General features: G+C 42.8%; 2 protein-coding genes across 4 annotated transcripts in view; both read right to left on the bottom strand.

Moving 5' to 3' along the window:
• The window catches only part of LOC135238257 (uncharacterized), a 55,119-nt gene that overhangs the window by 16,912 nt on the left and 24,212 nt on the right, over positions 1–13,995 (bottom strand). The gene's annotated exons all lie outside the window — the stretch shown is intronic.
• On the bottom strand, positions 1,689–13,213 carry si:dkey-33i11.1 (B-cell receptor CD22). Of its 3 annotated transcripts, none has more exons than XM_064306074.1 (12): positions 12,873–13,213; positions 12,287–12,643; positions 11,545–11,799; positions 10,945–11,214; positions 9,257–9,526; positions 8,312–8,581; positions 6,450–6,531; positions 5,953–6,001; positions 5,503–5,607; positions 4,551–4,675; positions 3,644–3,751; positions 1,689–3,041 (listed from the first exon to the last, which is right to left on the bottom strand). In XM_064306074.1, exons 1-11 carry the CDS (start codon positions 12,919–12,921, stop codon positions 3,646–3,648), a joined length of 1,938 nt encoding a protein of 645 aa, XP_064162144.1. In that variant the 5' UTR covers positions 12,922–13,213; the 3' UTR covers positions 1,689–3,041; positions 3,644–3,645. The 3 variants fall into 3 exon arrangements, with proteins under 3 accessions (XP_064162144.1, XP_064162131.1, XP_064162135.1); XM_064306061.1 differs by having other exon boundaries at positions 4,551–4,687; XM_064306065.1 differs by lacking the exon at positions 1,689–3,041 and having other exon boundaries at positions 3,048–3,751; positions 4,551–4,687.

Below are 13,995 nucleotides of genomic sequence, written 5' to 3' on the forward strand. Positions count from 1 at the left end.
AGTGCCTGTCCATGAAGTCCAACACAGGCCTGGAGTCTGTCCAGAAGAATTTCATGGTCAATTGTATCAAAAGCTGCACTCAGATCGAGGAGCACAAGAACCGACACAGAGTTACGGCGGCTGACAGTAGTAAATCATTTGTCACCTTGATAAGTGCGGTTTCTGTGCTGTGGTGGGGTCTAAACCCAGATTGGAATACTTCATGGATACCGTTAGAGCTAAGTGTTACGTCCCCAGCCTCTGCTTGCCTGGGTAGTGCAGTTGGAGGTAATACCCAATTGCTTAATTGCTTGATTGCCTCCACCTGTCTGTGGCCCAATATAAGCCCTGCAGTATGAAGCTGGGGAGAATTCTTCTTTGGGGTTTCTTTTGTGTGGTTTGTGTTTGGTAGGTTTTTGTGAAGCCCCATTATTTTGTGAACCTTGAGAGTTTTTGTTTGTTTTAGTTGTGTTTTAGATAAATACATGTCAAATAAGAGTTTGTGTTTTTAGATCAGTTTCTGTCTTGTTTTTGGTGATTTGGACTTTGTTTGTTGCGACCCTTCGAGCCGGCCGTAACACTAAGGTATGCACTTAGTTGCTTAGCAACAATTTTCTCCAATAATTTTGAAAGAAATGGAAGGTTTGAAATAGGTCTATAATTTTCCAATTTATCGGGTTCTAGGTTTGGTTTCTTCAATAATGGCTTAATGACTGCCACTTTTAGTGACTCAGGTACGTATCCTGTGACTAGAGATGTGTTAACGATTTTTAGTATATGCTGGCCTAGTACTGGAAATAGTTCTTTATTCCAGTTTGAAGGAATAGGATCGAGTATACAGGTCGTCGGTTTTGAAGACATACCTAATTCAGATAACTCAACCATGCTAATGGGCGTAAAACAGCTTAGTACTGCTGTCTGTAAATCTTCCTGTTGTAACCAGGTGCGAGGCTGTTTATTAACATGAACAGAAATAGTGCATGATGGAGACAGTTTGGAAAGCTGGTCTCTAATAGCCTCAATTTTCTGATCGAAGAAGTTCATGAAGTCATTGCTGCTAAGATTGGAGGGATAAGATGAAAACTCAACTAAAATGTTTTTTAGTTAATTTATCCACAGTGCTAAATAGAAATTTTGGGTTATGTCTATTTTGTTCACTTAGTTTTGAGAAAAAGGCAGATCTAGCAGAAGCAAGAGCTTGCTTATACTGAAGAAAGCTGTTTTTCCATGCAAGATGAAATACTTCTAGCTTTGTTGACCGCCATTTTCGCTCTAATTTTCTAGTAGACTGCTTCAGGGCCCGGGTGGTATTGTTACACCATGGAGTGTGCTTTTTCTGACTAGGGTTTCTTCTTTTAAGGGGGGCAACAACATCAAGAGTGTTCCTGAGGGTAAGGGTTAGCTGGTTAGTCAATTGGTCCAGAGCGGCTTCATCAGCATTTTCTTCTGTGGAGAGGAATGACTCAAAACCATATTTAAAAACTTTGGAATAACCTCAGGGTTTACTGAGCGGCTGTAGTAATGTCTAGGCTCTGATACAGGAGGATATGATGCCTTAATATTGAACATAATAAGGAAATGATCTGATAGTATAGGGTTATGAGGTGCGACCTCTGCTTCTGTGTAAATATGACCACTGTAAACCACAAGCATTTGTGCAAGAATACTGCACATGTACTGATGATGAGAGAGTATGCAAAACTTAACATTTAACTTAACGTTTAACTTAACATTCGCATGTAAAACATTACGAACAAGTTTGTGTCAAATTGAACAGACATTCTGGACCCAGAATATAAATCACACGGGAATAGTGATACACAAAGAAGGTTCTAGAGATCTCTCGTCTGGAATCGGTTATTAAACACAAATGATTTTGGATGATATCTAATGTTCTCTTGATTAGAAAAAAACAAAGTAGCTCAGTTATCCCAGCCAACATCTGGCTTACAGTGTTCATAGCCATAAATTTCTTGATTTGCATTTACATTTTACTCCTCAGAAATTTGTTTGTTCCCATATTAATGCATAAAAACTGGTTCACCTGCTTATGCTGCAGCCAACAAAAAAAGGCGGCTCTCATTTCATAACACCCAAGTCGTCAAACAGGTGCCCTTACCTGTCCTTACCGTGTGTTGCCTGGCAACCCTTTACACTCTTTCTCACTCACCCCCCTTTTTCTTGGCCTCTCTTGTTCCTGTTGACATCATGCACTGTTTACTTTTACAAATCTTAGTCTGCATTAATTGTCATGCTATTACACTGCATGTTCTGATTTGTAGTTGTTAAGGCGCCACATCATAACTTTGAAACGTACAGTTGGTAATTGTGGGTAATTTAATATTACTTTGGAACAATGCATTATGATCTTCGTGTTCTCGCAGTCAACTATATTGCATACATTTTGCATTTTGAAATAGCAATACTAGACACTGTAGTTAAATAACAGTCATTATTACAGTTATATTTAAACACAAACACCATTTTATTTCTGGCACAAGTTTGTTTCTATCACAGTGTGGGAGCGAATTAAACATAAACCAGCTTTTCTCATGAAGGGGGTATGAAAGAATGCAAACCTTCCTCCGCTTTATTTACATACAGCTTTTTAACATGGAAATAGCATGCAACTTAAAGACCGCCTGTTGTCATACAACCGTTATAACCTGGCCATAAATCATTGAAATGTAAATATTTTTCACAGTGCTTGCCTCTCAGCGCTACCTCATAATATAGCCTGTTAAGTGGAGTTCAGTTCTACGCCTCTCACTTTAAACCACCAGCAAAAGAGAAACTCCAAAATCAGACATTTTCTATGAACAAAAGTATTTATTAAATTAGTCTGTTAATAGTGAAGTGAGTCGAGTCATATATTTCATGGCCAAGTATATTAATAGCAGCTAGGTATTGAATTGGGACAACAGAATGTCAAAACTGAAAGTCCATGTGAAGATGTGAGTTGAATTAAAATGCCACGCCCTTCAATGCATCTGATGAGCAGGATGAATTGTAGGCAGGGGACACAAAGTCATTCATCTGAGCAGGACCCACACATACAGCATCTAACGAGAGAGAGAGGAGGGAGAGGGAGAGGGAGGGAGAAAGAGAGAGAGAGGGCTACAATGGCCACACACATACACTATATGACCCAAATAAAATGAGATGTTGGATGTCCACATATTTTTGGCTATGTACTCTTTGTATGGAAGTAGCACACCCCATTCAAATCATCCTTAATGCAGGAATAACCATCTCTGTGCACATTCTGAATCAATCCTAACCCTTTGAATAAAAGAAAAATAAAATTTCTGAAGCATCAATCAGATGGAGGTCACATGCCAAAAAAAAAAAAAGACGTAAAACATAAAAGCCCCGTTTGAGCATTTGCTTATTTCTTTGTCCAAAGTGCTTGTGCCAAGCTTTCAGTAATCTCCAGTCTCAGGCTTAAATTCCCTCACCATTAAACTGAATTTTTTGTGTTTTTCTTTCTTCTTCACAACCCATCACCAAGAAGGAACTCGCCAAACTGTGTTTTTGTGGGAAAAGGACAAATGATTTTTTGAACCCAGGCCTCAGTTTGGCCATGTGGCTAATTCCACAATTTGATGGATGATTCTAGGGCACTTTGCAAAGAGCACTGCTTTATTTAGTGTGTATACTCTACCTCTACAAATGACTGGGCCTGGCCACAGCTGTGTAGATGACATCAGAGGCGTTCCTAGACTCTTTTTCTCCATCTGATGGTGTTTTTGTGGCAGGAATTTGCTCGTGGCTGAAATTTAAGAAAGAGAGGTGTCATATCCTTATTCAGACAGGCTTTGCACTGTGTGGTAGCATTTGGCTTTGTCCTCCCCCTTTACCATAATATTAAATGATACCTACCCATTGGGAAGATCTGCACAATTTTCACATGCTGGTTTATTGCTCAACACCTGTACTTATTCTACTATATTTTAGTAGAACTAAGTACAGTCTGCAATCGAGACTTGTGATTGCATTTGCATTTTCAGACACACAAACCCCATGGAAATGGAGGTGCTCTTTGACTTCATATTATGTTACGACTCGCCCCAGGAAAATTGGAACATAAAATATCCCACACAAAATAGCTGACTCATGAAGAAAATGTATTAAATAAAATAACAACGTCAACTAAGAAAAAAAGAAAGTCGGAGTCCAAGAATGCCAGCAGCACTGTGGATTACAAGAGAGCAGATATTAGAGAGAGATGGATGGGCGTCGCCTCCATTTAAAAGTGCAAATCCTGGCCTTCGCTGGCCCCGCAGGTGTCGTCAGTTATCTGCAATAAAAGACACACTCGACTGCCAGAGCAACATGCTCCACCACGTGAGGTGGAGGGAGAACACTTTACCATATCAAGCCAACACACAAAAGGACACAACGGACATAACGCAGGCTTCTGGTGTGGCAGAGAGTGGATCCCACTTCCGTATTTTTCAGAATTTTTTTTTCAAATCAAAAAAAAAAACTGAAAAATGTATGATGAGCAATCATTTACCACTGACTTTTTTTTCAGTTAGGTACCTCCTGCCGTGTCTGCCTGCTCTTACCTGAACCTCTGGGAGAAATGAACTGTGATGTAGTTGAGAGGGCCGTCTGCCTCTGGGTTCTGAGTCACATCCTTTATGGGGACGATGCAGGGATGCACATTCTCGTGCACATTCTCATACACATCCTCCGGCTCCTCCTGCATCAAACATGCATGGGGGGTCTTTATGCCTCATGGTGTTAAACAGACCGCAAGCTGAAGGAACCCTCCCAACAAAGCCTGCATGAAAGCTGTATTCAAACGGAGGCTGGGCGGTGTACCTTATTTTTAGCTATCATATCCATCTATCCATCCATCCGTCCATCCATTATCTGTACCTAATCTTCTTAGAGCCTTTTCCAGAGCCTCTATATCTTTCTTGTAGTACAGTTCCCAGAACTGCACGCAATACTTCAAGTGTGTTCAGACAAATGTATTATATAAGATAAGTATAACTTCTTTGGATTTAAACTCAATACTTTTGGCTATATATCCCAGCATCCTGTTGCCATTTTTTACTGCCACAGCACAGTGGCTAGAACCTGAAAGGCTTTGATCAACCATTACTCCCACGTCTTTTTCAAATTCAGCACATTCCAATTTAGTTCCTCCCATAAAGTAATCCTGCCAAATGTTTTTATTTCCCACAAGCAGAACTTAAAATTTGGCTATACTAAATTTAATCTGCCAGGTTTCTGCCCACTCTGGGATTTCACTGAAATTTTCTTTGATTACTTTAGTAGATTCCAAACTATTGGCTGGGCCTCCCAATTTTGTATAATTTCTTATATCAACAATGCTTAAATGCACGTAACATGCCGTTCTGCAAACGGCACGTTATTCCAAAGGGTGCTTTTAGCTTTAGATTTTTCCCCTATTCAAGGCTTGTCATGGGACATACAGTACAACGGGCATCTGAAAAATTGCAGCAGTGTGGCGACCCCTTGTGACAGAACTTGGAAGTGTTTCCTTACTGGTATGTCTGTCATCTTTGTGGATCTCGCCTGAAACGTCTCTTGAAGTGTCTCAAGAAACATTGTGTCCCCTGATGACGAGGATGTCCGTTGTATTAACTCCACCTAAAAACAATTTCAATTTCATTAGCGATGAGAAACGCCCACGCTTCAATGTACGACATGGTAAAACTGCGTCCTTCGACTGAGGCATTAAAGTCAGTATCTGATTCACTGTTAAAATCCCCAGGAGAAGCGTGAGATGCTTACCCTAGTGTCCAGATCAAATTCTCACAGAACTGGTTCCCTAAACCTGGCCACCTAATCATCCCCAAAATTGCCTCCTGGGGCCTGTGTCATGAAGCATGCTCAGGGGGTTAGCTGAATAACCGTGCTGAGTAAAACCCGGACACACGACTACCGGAGTATCACAGTGCTAACACAGGATATTACAGGTACTGTTTACATCACCTGCTTGTCTTCTTCAGCAGACTCAGTGTCAACCCTGTGCATGTTCTTACTGGAGGAAACAGGAGGCGGGTCAGTGTCTGTGCAGACCTGAGGTAATGCTAGAACAGCCAGACTTTCGGCCAAAAGGTTACTGTACCAGAGACTGGCCAAAAAACATGGTAACACATAAATATTAAACAAACATAAAGACAGCATGTAGCGCCCATGTCAGCAATTTCAATTTAGTTGTACTTTGCAGACGGACATCAGTACTCCTGCCAAATGCAATGCCTGATACACCCTATCTAGTGGTGACATCGTTTCCTGCTGACATCATCAACAAGCAAACCAATGCAAAACAATACAACTAAGGTAATGTGAGGGAAAGAGCTATATGCTGTGACGTGCATCAAAATGTCCACCCTTGCTAATTCTAATGCCAGTCACATCAATGTAAAACAGTGGCAGCACGCACAGCATTATGGGAAGGCCAGCTGTAGGCTGGGCAGTCTCCTTACCTTATCATGACCATCACAGTGAGTGTGATGAGACCGGCGGACACGCCCACAGCAGAAGCCAATGCGATCACTTTCAGCCTGCCTGTCAATCAGGAACAAGACACGCCCATTAGTCTGAAAATGACATTACCTCGTTTGCATGCAAAGCAAATGCCCTCATCCAAGGCAACGTATTCTCTGTGTCATTATAAGCACTTAACATTGTGTACAATGCACGGGACAGCACAGGACTTGTATTAGAAGGTCATGTACTAGAAGCAGATCCTTGGGAGGAAATATTATGAGCCAAGATGGGGCTAAATGGGGCTGTTCTCATCAAATGTTTCTATGTTCTTAAGTTTTTCAACTCCCAAGATAAGAGTGTGTAACTCCAGCGTTATAGGGCCAGCTTCCTAGCTGCCACACTACACTATGCTCTTATGAGTCCTCTGCCGCCCCCTCGTGGATTCCATGTGCACTACAGCTAATACAGCGAAGCTGAAGGGGAAGGTTAGAAAGGCAAGGACTGCTTCCTGCACACAGCTTTAGTCATGACCCCCCAACAGCAGTAAAAGTTCATAAATGTTCACAAGCCAGACTAAAAGGTCATGGAAAATAAGGTCATTATTAGTTTGATGACCCCAGAGAAACGTGCGGTCTGTCTGAACACTGGCCACAGGTCAACCAGGAGATGATGAAGCTTAGTGTCATAAAATATGATAAAGAGTTTGCTTCTTATCCGAAAGCATAAAGGAATTTGGAGCCAGAGACCGTTAGAGATTGCTGATTATTTTCCAGAATTTTTAATTTGGAACTTAATACTTAATTATTTCGTGACATAGTCCGATGGAATCTTTCAATGTTGTAAAATGGGGAAACAATGCTAACCACTTGACACCGTGCATGTTTTTCTACAGAATCTGACATACTCCCAAACGCACCACAAATTAATGGCACCTTTCACGAAAATCAGCAGCAATAGTTCTGACCCCTAAAATGCTACCACTAAAAAAAAATGTTTTTAATAAGAATTATATTTATTAGAGTGAAAGTAAAAAGTTTCCCGAAATGTTTGAGCAGAAAACTTGAATCAGTTTGTGTATTATTTATTTTCTCCATATCATTGCTGCTCATTTTTTTGAAGGGTGCCAGTAACTCTTGGGTTGGCTGTACATCTAAAATCCTTACAGGGATTTCACCTTCATCAGCTGATCGATAGAACTGCTCATTTGATTCCCTCCCCATGTGATCCGTTCGAAACAAGCCCCTCCCCCTTTTTCTGGTAGAATGTTACACTTCATCGGATAAATACAGGGACATCTCTTGTTTGGGACGCGCGGCCAGGATATGCAACCTCACGAAAATCCAGCAAAAATACAGTCATTAAACTGTACATTTGCATTTACATGGCATTCAGTAGATGCTGTTTTATTCAGACTGAAGTTCTGAATTGTTTTTCAATAACATTTATTTTCACAATGCACATTATGCATAGTGTAAAGGTTTTTTTTAACTTATATAAAAGCCAGGAACTTTTGGTAAAATTTGTATTTTGCACAGCACTGGATAGGACGCGCCCCTAAAGGTTGAAAAGCATTGCCACTTTACATCAACTTTTCCCACAGAATTTTTTACATTGTCTGTACACATGGTGCATAAAATTAATTGTGAATTTAATAACCAAATTCTGCACAATTTTATTCTTGGTGGACTTTCACAAAACCCCTGTAAAATGTCACGAGACACAGCACCCCCGTGTCCACTCCCAACACCCTCCAACAACCCCGCACCCCTCCCTTCCCCCGCCATGTCAGGTCTGCAGAGTGGACAAACAACACAGGTGGCCTGCCCCTCCCCCACCCATCCACCCCCTCCCCACCTACCTCGCACCCGGACGGTGAGGATGGGCGAGCTGTGTGCCCCGATCCGGTTACGGGCCTGGCAGTAGTAGCGCCCCCCCTCCCCGGGGCTGACCTCAGCGATGGTGTAGCTGGGGCCCGATCGGGTTACCCACGCCTCAGCTTCATCGACCCTGAACCAGGTGTAGTTCTCCACGGCGGGGTTGGCGTTGCTGCTGCAGGTCAGGGTGACCGAGGTGCCCGCGTCGATTTCGCTGGACGGCCGCGCTGACACCGAAGTGTTCTTGGGGGCGTCTGAAAGACACACGTCGAAAAAAAAAAAACGTTTCACACAGCTGGGAGAGACGGGACAACTCGCCAACGTGGCGGAGAGCATTCCCTTAACCTGAGCTCCTCCCACCTTTACCGGACGGCAATGTAGCATAATGGGCAGGGAACTGGGCTCAGGCTCCCAGGTTCCAGGTTTCATTCACAGCTGGTGCACTCTGGTTGTGTGTGTGAGCAAAGTACTTCATAGTTGCTTCAGTAACATATCCAGCAGTATAAATGGACTGTACATTATATATTTACATCCCTGTAAGTCGCATCTACTAAATGGCTAAAATGTAACGTAATTAACCCACAGTTTCATATCTGTTTCACTGTTGTTGCACAGTGAATCGCAAGGGAATAGCAGTCGCACAAATACACAATATTGCACTTTGATGTAGGGAATTACAGACAACGGGGCAGTTTTTGATATCTCAATGTATTTGGCATTAAGCCTTGTGAAGCACTGTTCTGAAGCACCTACTTTCACTTCAGGGTCAGCCCAGGTGACAGTTTCTGCGATCTTGAATTTAACCAGCTTTTCGAGAACCGAAGCCAGCGGCGCGTAGTTCAAACTCGCAAGCTGCGACAACGTACGCGGCACAGACCGGTGAAATCCGGCGCGCCGCGCCGCCAGCGGGGCGCGCAGCGGACACTCACACAGCACGGGCAGGCCGACGGGGACGGAGGTCTCCTGCCCGAGGGGGCTCCACGCGGTGCAGTAGTACCGGCCGGCGTGATGGGCTCGGACGCTGGGGAAGCTGAGGTTCTGCAGGGACCCCCTGCCCCAGGAGCGGGCGCCGGAGACCTGGTGCCAGGCGTACCGCGCCACCGGCGGGTTGGCGCTGCTGCGGCAGGTCAGGTTCACCGACGAGCCCTCCGTGATGTCACCACCGGGGCTGACCAGCGCCTCGGTCCCCGTCGGCGCGTCTGAAAGATCACGAGACGAGACGGGCCGTGGCCAAGACCGAAAGAGGAAACGGCGCAGGAAGCCGCGGACCGCGGGCACTGCTGAGGCCCTCGGGGTCAATAGAGGCCTATTCAGTGGTCCTCATTCGCGGTCCTGGAGAGCCGCAGGGCGTGCTGGTTCTTCATTTACACACAAGTACACACTTGTCTAAACCAGGTCTACTGAGTCTGAACTGGCTGTAGAAATGAAAGGGAATCTCCACTATTAAAAAAAAATAACTAAATTAAAAAAAAAACATGCTGAAATTAGGTAATAAGAATCATCTCGCAACTGTTTAAAAGTTCATTTTTATTTTCCCCTTTTAAAACCACTACGATTAGGGTATAGTTTTCACCGTTTGTATTTGCATTCAACCGAACGCCTTGGTTTCAAATAATCAAATCAGTGACTGCTAAAACTAGACCCCTAGCGGCTAACAGCAGTTAGCTGCCATCGCAAAAAGGGAGACCGAAAGCAGCGAGCTGGTAATCCATCCCATAATACATATTATAAACAAAGGCCTCAGCCTTTTTAAACAAAAAATATATATAATTAAAAAATTTTGAAACAGGAACCAAATGAGAGATAATATTTCTATTTCTTTTCCAGTAAAGGGTGAAAACAAAAACTAGCAACTCCAATGGCTGAAAATAGTGGGGGACAAAGCTATGGCCGACATGGTGAAATTGTGTCAGTGAAAATTTGTCATCCAGTCTCAAAGGTCAGAAGTCTTATGACATTGGTTCTGTCTCGTCTGAGTATAAAATAAGTTATTGCACAAGAATGAATGACTCAAAGTACACTTTCACATAAATGACCAATTCTAAGGAAGGTTCTCTTACTGTATCTACTCAAGAATGGTTCAATCTGCTCCTGGCATCTAGAGCTACACACAAAATAAAATGGATCTGCCATGTTTTTTAAATTCTTTCAGAAACATCCACTTTTAACAACCTCTCCCTGACTGCCCCATGATAAAATGCTGAGCTATGATAAATGTATTGTGTAAATTGAGTAAAAATTGTATGTTATTTTTTTCTTTTCTGTGTTGCCATTTCATATGACATCAGTGGGAATTAGGTGCACCTGTATTTCTTTAATATACAGTATGAGAGACAACAATATAAACTGGAAAATCTTGATTAAGATTGAATAGAATACTTTTTTAAACTTAAATGTCAAACCGTTTGCCAGGTCCTGTCATATAGGCAGGGACACTTGGGGTACTCAAGTTCAGGCTTGATGCAGTGCTTGAAGCTGTCTAGTTTGTAAAGTAAATGACGAATCTAGATGGGCTTTTTATGTTCATGTTCTAACGTTCAAATTTTTTACAGACTGTAAAAAAAAAAAAAAAGCTATGGCAGGTGAAGCTACAGCCGACGAGGTTGCGGGTACATACAGGTGATGTTGAGCAGGGCGGGGCTGGACCTCTCGAAGCCCAGGGAGTTCCTGGCTACGCAGTAGTACAGCCCAAAGTCAGAGGGCCTCGTCTTCCTCAGGTAAAGCTGGGGCTTGAAGCTGTCGGGCAGGCTGCCGCTCTGGCGATCTCTGAACCAGGCATAGCTCTCCACCGGAGGCTCGCCGCTGCTGCGGCAAGAGAGGGTCACGGAGCTGCCCGCCATTATCGCGCCCGGCGGGCTTACCGTGACCGACGTCGATCGCGGAGCATCTGTTGCGAGCACAGGGACGAGTTCAGGAAACAACCAGGAAAAGAACTATGATATTTTATGATTACATAATTAATTCCCACGCTATGCAAAGGTCAGGGCCGTCCGTATTTTCAGAAAAAAAGCTACTGGAAATCTAGGTTTATGTATGTGAGTAATTAATTAATTCGGTCAGAGAAGTCTGTCTTTTCACAGCGACGCTACTGTAAAACATAGGTCTGCATTACTGCCATGAAAACTGTCATATGCGTCGAGTCTCACATTCACCGTTTCGATGGTTTGCAAATAGCATGATGATGATGATGTCACCGTTTTCGGTCGATTTTACTTACGGCCAACACCCAGCGTGATGCCCGGGGACTGTATCCGCTGGGGGAGAATACGGCAGGTGAACGTGCCTGCGTGTTGTTGGTCAAAATTATAAATTGTGAACCAGTTATTGGCCGGCCCCAAGTTCACTCCGTTCCTGTAGAGCGCAAATGTCTTCCCCGACGCTGTACATCCCCTCGCAATGCATCTCAGATAAACAGTCTCTCCGGACGCAAACCTGTTTTCAGTTCTAGCTGGATGGACTTCTACTTGAAGCTCTGTAACAGATGCACAGGTAGTGGCTCAAAACATTAAAGGTGAAAATATCAACATTGTCATTCAATTCAAGCACAATTAAGCCAAACAACTAACCAAGTGCACATGTATACATGTACCATGTTGTCATACACTGTATGACACAAAATGTACTCTAGTTAATAATATATAATAATATATTAATAGTTCAATTTAATATAATGCCGTTTAATATTAAGCAATTTTACACAGCAGGTACAGCTAGACATTTAACAAACACTCTTAGCAAGAACAATTTGCAAAGCTTCCATTTCTTTTATATGTATATACAAACATATGTATATTAATATTCGCAGAGCAGGATTTTCACTTAAGCATCTCAGTTTAAGTAGGCTACCTTGTTCAACTTCTTGATACCAGTGCCACAGCTGGGAATCTAACCTGCAACCTCAGAGTTGCAAGCCCAATTCATTATCCGTAATGCTACGCTACACGGTAAAATGACTTTACCTGTAATGGAAAGGGTTGCTGCGTCAGCTGAGGTCCATTTGCCTTGCCAGCGGTCTGTCTCAAACCTGAAGTGGTACAGCCCGCTGTCGGTGCTCCTGATATTAGTGATCTGTAGATTGCACGTCTTGTAGCTACCCGTGTACCGAGTCCTGCCCTTGTAGGTGGGGCTCACCAGGTTCTGATCGGTGTGAATAACAAACTCCCTCTTGCCGTCAACAGTGAGACGGAACCACATCACGTTCGTTACCGTGAACCCGCTGGGATACTCGTACCTACATGGCAGCGTAGTTGTCGTTCCAGCCCAAACGCAGGACTCTTTGATGGGGAAAGACACCGACCACACATTTCCCAAAACTCCTGAGAACACAAGTAGAAATGCCAGTGATGATTATGAGTGGCTCGTGTAACGCATGCCTGTCTCAAGTACAAGGGACACGAGTCGTTTGGCTGATACCCGCAAATAATAGCCAATCAATACATTATAAATAACTCGGTGCAATGCAAGGACATCTAAGTGACTTATAGGAATCACAAGAGGACCCAAGCAAATGAAACATGTCAGGCATAAACCAAATAAAACGGTTACCTGGCAATGCCATGCAGACGATGCTAAACACAAACGCAGCTTCCAACATATTTGCCTTCAGGTATGAAACTACAGTATATTAACAGAAAGAACATAGATGGAACCGTGAAGAAGTCTCGAAAATCCCTTCAGAATGAAGTCGAACGACTGTGCGTCTTCGCTTTTGATGACGGGCTGCTGGAAGGCGCGCTAAATTGACTTAAACTCTTGTCCGGTTAATTGTTCGCGAGTATAGACCGCGACTGATGTGGAGAGCAAAAGATGCTTAACATCGGACTAAACACAGGGCAGAGGAAGTGGAGAAGCTCTCCACATTTCCTGCTCAGACCATCTGCGAAAACTGAAACTTGACACGGCTCCAGCGAACTGCACTGTCAATTTAGGCTACTGTAGGAATTCTTGTCAATGACACATTACCTTGTGTTTACGATCTGAATGCAACTTGCACGTTTGGCCCCCGTCTATTGGGGAGGACGAATTTGGCTTGCGAATAGCTACATCGTGCAATAGAATGGACCTTACTGTCAGGCAAATTTGTACTGACGACTGTGTTGCAATATTGATCGTCTAGCTGTCACGAAGTAGACTTTTCTTTATTGCCTAAAATTAACTTTATAGTCTTCAACTTCATAAATTAAAATGTTTGTGTGTGTGTGTGTGTATTTTTCAACAAATTTATGACCTTCTTTTCGTCAACCCGAACATTCTGGCTGTAAAAGATAGTTCCGTACAGCAGTGTGTGCTTATGATCATTAATTAGATAAACGTTATATATATATATATAAAAACCAAAACAAAAAGGTTATGCTGCATCTACATAAAAAGAAAAACAAGTCCCAGTGTATTATTTGATTTTTAACGTTAATATTTTAACATGGAAGTAGTTTCATGCAGTTAGCATGTAGTATTTCAATGGCAATCCTTCAGGGTTCCCTATGGGCTCCCCAGTGGCACAGTCAAGTGACAAATTGCGCAATTGAGTTTCTAATTGAGACATTTATTTTTATTAATAATAATAATAATAATAATAATAATAATAATAATAATAAATAAAAAACAATTAGTTGATCTAAAATGGGGAGAGTCAGAAATGAAAGTGCACAAGGATGGAAGTTTAAATGAT

The sequence above is a fragment of the Anguilla rostrata genome, chromosome 1, assembly GCF_018555375.3.
Source record: "Anguilla rostrata isolate EN2019 chromosome 1, ASM1855537v3, whole genome shotgun sequence".
Classification (NCBI taxonomy): Eukaryota; Metazoa; Chordata; class Actinopteri; order Anguilliformes; family Anguillidae; genus Anguilla; species Anguilla rostrata.